General features: G+C 38.9%; 1 protein-coding gene across 1 annotated transcript; it reads left to right on the top strand.

Moving 5' to 3' along the window:
* The first annotated feature begins 830 nt into the window (after positions 1–830).
* Positions 831–2,976, top strand: LOC124370747 (protein ANTAGONIST OF LIKE HETEROCHROMATIN PROTEIN 1-like). The gene is made up of 2 exons (XM_046829048.1): positions 831–1,197; positions 2,599–2,976. Exons 1-2 carry the CDS (start codon positions 946–948, stop codon positions 2,974–2,976), a joined length of 630 nt encoding a protein of 209 aa, XP_046685004.1. The 5' UTR covers positions 831–945.
* Positions 2,977–5,135: the final 2,159 nt, after the last annotated feature.

Genomic DNA, 5,135 nt, shown 5'->3' with positions numbered 1-5,135 from the left:
GATCGTACTGACAAAACAAAAGATTCTACGTCCATTTTTTAGGTTAATGAACACGCGCTGTCAACTGTGAAATCCAGGAGTCAACTGAAGCAGCGCTTCAAAAGAAATCGTTGGTGAATTCCCGAGCGGCGAGACAAGATTCATGTCTATGCATGAAGTGCTGCTAGGCGCGTCACTATGTGCTGGTCAACCTAACTATACGGTGGATTTAATGAAGCGCTGCTTGACTCGCCGCTTGACTCTTGACTCGACGCTCCACTATGTTTTCGGCCTTGCGCAGGAAGCCCCGAGTCAACTGGAGCTGCGCTGCAAAGAAATGATATGATTTCACGAGCGGCGAGTCAAGATTCATGTCGATGCATGAAGCGCTTCTTGGCGCCTCACTATGTTCGGGTCAACCTAAACATATTGCGTATTTAATGACGCGCAGCTTGACTCACTGCTTGACTCACTGCTTGACTCTTCACTCGCTGCTCCACTATGTTTTTACCTTAAAGGGTCAAGTACACGGGGCGAGTTTACAAGCTACAAGCCGGCTTTTTTTACAAGCAGCTCGTAAACTAGCCCAGTGTACTCACTGCACTCGCTTAAAAGCTGCTTTTAAAAAAGCTCTTGAAAAAGTTGACTCTGCCGGCGACTTTACACGCCACTCGCCGGCTTTTGAGCGATTTAGATTGTAAACTAGCCAAGTGTACTCACAGTAGCTTGTGGATTGTCCAAAAGCAACGAGTAGAACGGTCTTGAAAATGTCGGAGGAATTAGTTTCTATCGGGAGTTTTAGTTCTAGCAAAAGTGATTAAAAAAGAGTTAATTAGGCGACAAAACGCGAAACGGAAGAAGAGGAAAGTGTGGGTGAAACCGTGGGTAGGAAGACGTACTGAATATGGTGCATCACATACATTACTGAAAGAGCTGAAGAACGAAGACAATGCAGCCTATAGAAATATGTTAAGAATTACAGGTGAACAGTTTGATGAGCTACTGGAAATGGTTCGCGGAAAGTTGTCAAAGCAGGACACGACAATGAGAATGGCGATTCCAGTAACCACAAAATTAGAAATAACATTACGATATTTAGCGACTGGTGATTCGTTTAAATCTTTGGAGTACCTGATTCGAGTTCCAGAAACAACAATATCCAGGTTCTTACCACATGTACTTACGGATATTTGTTGCGTGCTTCGTCCATTTATTAATGTAAGTGTAAATATTTTATCTTATTTTTATTTTTAAAACTTGCACGAATGAAGAACATTTTGCCGTTGTATTAAGTAACGTTGGTTTGAAATATGGAAAAGGATGGTAAATATACACTTCTCAATCTCAAAACTTGTATTTAAAAATTTATCTTGAACAAAATGAAATGCTTTTGATACATAATATATTAATTAAATGTTTACAAACGTATTTATCATTGCTCTTTTCAATATGTCCTCTTCCTCGTTTGAAGAACAAACGGACGCTATTGATTGAGGAGATTGCAATGAAGGAAATTTGTCATATTGATGTTGAACTGATCCATCGTCCAATGTGTTTAACTTACAACGAGTGATACAATTTTGTATCTCCTGCTGTAGCAGGATGGCTGCCCGATTAGGTAGCTGACGCATTTCTGATGCGACATACCTGCCAAACAGGTCATATGGCTTGTCCTCAGTAGATTTGTTTGCTATCTCATCTAATTTGTTGGATAGCTTGAGCTATTTCTTTGTCTGGTATACTATCTGATTTTTTTTAAACCTTTTTTTTCGGCTGCTCAGGTGGCTTCATAATTTCAGATGATTGAGCAGTGATTTTTCCCCCGATGTCAGGCTCATCTTGGTCAATAGAGTTCCCTTCCTCATCTTTTTCTGCAATATCAGTTTGGCTTGCATCCTAAAAAAGGACAAAAACTGCTAATAATTTTATGTAATTTTTATGCATTATTTATAGTCCAGTCAATGACAGTAAAAATACTGTATTACAGTAGAACTTCGATAATTCGGACCTCTATAATTCTTAGTTCCCCAAAATTCGTAGTAAAACCTCGATCCCTTGAAATAACCGTTATAATTCGTAGAAAAACAATGCATTTCGGTCCCCTCCTTATTTCGTAGTAATTTCGCTGCCCAGATGGTCTCAGTTCGTCGTAACTTCTATAATACGTAGTAATGTAGGCCAGAACATGCTATAATTCGTACTTGAGCCTCATTTTCGTTCATGTTGTTTAGGATTGTAAGCATCATACTAGGACTTAGGACTGAAAGCATCATGTGTATCGTTATTCAGTACCATAGTTGAGTTCCAAGAACCGAGTACGAGTGTCTCTAGCCGAGAAAAAAAAACAAAAGATAATTCGACCTCCTATTCGAAGTAAATTCTCGGCCCCTTTAACTACGAATTATCGAAGTTCTACTGTACCTCATAATGTTTTAGAGTAGCATTGATTTTCATGAAAATTTGTAATTAGCTTCTGAATCAAAATTCCCCAATGTAAAAACAAACCTTAATATAATACAAATATATAATTAGCTATTACAAAGAAGGAAATTAAAAACCGTCACTGACTGGACTAATACCGTAGCAAAAAAGTTGTTATAAACTATATTTCATTTTCAGGTACCCACAACTGTTGAAGAGTGGAAAAAAATTGAAAAGGTTTTCCTCCAACGTTGGAATTTCCCTAGATGCTGTGGAGCGATTGATGGTAAACATGTTCTTATTAAAAGACCTCCAGGTTCAGGTTCAGTATACTACAACTATAAGAAAACCTACAGCATCATACTATTTGCTATGGTGGATGCTGATTATTGCTTCACTTACGTTGATGTAGGAGGAAATGGAAGAGCCAATGACAGTGCAGTGTTCAGAAATAGTTCTCTGAACATTGCAATGGAAAATAAAACAATTGGGTTTCCTGAGGACCATGTTATTATCGGAGATGATGCTTTCCCTCTTAGACCCGATCTTATGAAGCCTTTCAGTAAACATGGATGAAGTGATGAAGAGAAAAATTTTCAATTATCGCACATCCCGTGCCAGGAGAGTTTTAGAGAATGCTTTTGGCATACTTGCCTGGCGTTTTCGAGTGTTCTCAAAAGCAATTGAGCTGAAACCCGACACCATCAATAGAGTTATTTTGGCTGCTTGCAGTTTGCATAACTGGTTGCGAAAGACTTCCCCAAGCCACTATATGCCACAAAAAGCACTGGACAGAGAAGATTTAAACACAGGAGAAGTAACACCTGGTCAGTGGAGGTTACATGCCAACACCTTACGACCAGTGACCTCACTGGGCAGCAACAATCCAAACAGAACAGCAATACAGATCAGACAACAGTTCATGAAATATTTCACTGAAGAAAATCCTCTACCCTGGCAATGGGAGAAACTTGGACTAAAAAGGCCTTAAAGAATGTATTTAAAATATTTTTTGTAATCAAATTTAAAAATAACATGTAAATACATTTACTTACCGAATTTGATTGACTGCTTCTTGTTGCCAAAACCTCACTCAGGAAACATGCATCGTTGAACCAGGTTAGTTTTGGCACATAAACGTCATCTGCCCCACATCCACTCTTTTTACTTTTCTCAATTTGATTTAACTCCGTTCTGTAGACATCTTTAATGGACTTAATTTTTGCCGTAAGTTGCTTTTTATCCATTTGCCCCAACAACTGATTTTCTTCCAGTTCAGACATTAGTTGTTTAAAAAACACCATATCCCTCAACGATTTGTTGCAGTAATTTTTATCTTTAATGTTAAAATTTTTATCCACAATTTTTTAATCCACAATGCCGGAAACTGTTGATACAGTTGTAAAAACAACGAAATGTTATTCGCATTCCACTTCATTTTGTCAACAGGAAACCACTACGAAACAACAAACAGCAGGTATATTTCTACACGCCAGCTACTTGGCTACTGAGCGAGTGGAATGTTTATGTGTACTCGACAACTAGCGCACTCGCCAACTCGCCGGCTTGTAGCTTGTAAACACGCCCCGTGTACTTCAGCCTTGACTAACAACTCACTACTGCTAAACCGCCGGCGGTCATACGCAGCTTGCCCGCGGCGTGCACGCTACTTGCAAATACGCAAGTGTGCATCGAGCCTTAACCACCCCGGCCCGCACTTCTCCTCAAACTCCTCACCCGTTCATGCGCCGAACCGTTTCATGTCTGAGTAATCTATCTGTACGCCTAAAGCGGGCTACACACGGTCAGTTCGGTGTGTTCACTTCTAACTGAACGCAACAATCGCCTCCACACGCTCACATCTGTGTGTCAGTTCGACCTGCCATCCACGAGTCGCCGTGAACGCCATTAGAGTTGAGCCTGTGTTTTTATTTTACATTTTTATGATACATGTTTATTTTGACCGTGTGTAGACCACTCTGTGTTTGATCATGTATTCACATGATGAATTATTGTTTATGTGTAGTGCAGTAGAATTTGTTATAGTTAAAAGAAGAAAGCGCAGAATCAAGCCCAATATATGGCTTTAAAAACAAGCTAAATACTCATTACTCACATATTAAAATTTTGGATTAGCTGCGATTCCATTCAAAAGACCGGCACAATTGCATCAGGATGGACGAGGATACATATTTGGACTTATTATCTCGTGTTTCTCCTCTGATTAAAAAACAAGATACGAACATGCGAACAGCAATAACGCCCCATGAACGCCTTACAGCAACCCTCCGCTATTTAGCAACGGGAAGGTCATTGGAAGACTTGAAATTTTCAACCTTAATTTCGCCACAAGCACTGGGCAAAATTATAGAAGAGACCTGCAAAGCCCTGTTAAAAGTGTTAAAGAAGGAATTCTGCAAGGTAAGTTTTCAAAGGTTTTGATTTAAAAAATGTTTTATTACATATATTACTCATGTAACAAATAATGTCTACAAGGTAAATTTTATCAGTAACATGTAGATAGCCTACACTTACGAATGAAAATTATAAACTTCGTAGAAATTGAAAAAAAAACGCCTTAAGGTTAAACATCACTCCTTTTAATTCCTGGCAAAAGTTTTAAATGTTCAAAAATTTACAATATACGAGTGTGGCTCATATTAAAACGTCACACATTATAAATGGGAAAGGCAAAAAATAAAATAATGTTCAGTTTTGTGGTGTGTTTGGAACAT

This window comes from Homalodisca vitripennis, unplaced genomic scaffold (genome assembly GCF_021130785.1).
Source record: "Homalodisca vitripennis isolate AUS2020 unplaced genomic scaffold, UT_GWSS_2.1 ScUCBcl_313;HRSCAF=2038, whole genome shotgun sequence".
NCBI lineage: Eukaryota > Metazoa > Arthropoda > Insecta > Hemiptera > Cicadellidae > Homalodisca > Homalodisca vitripennis.
The sequence above is the reverse complement of the archived record's forward strand: the minus strand, read 5'-3'. Positions and strand labels throughout refer to the sequence as shown.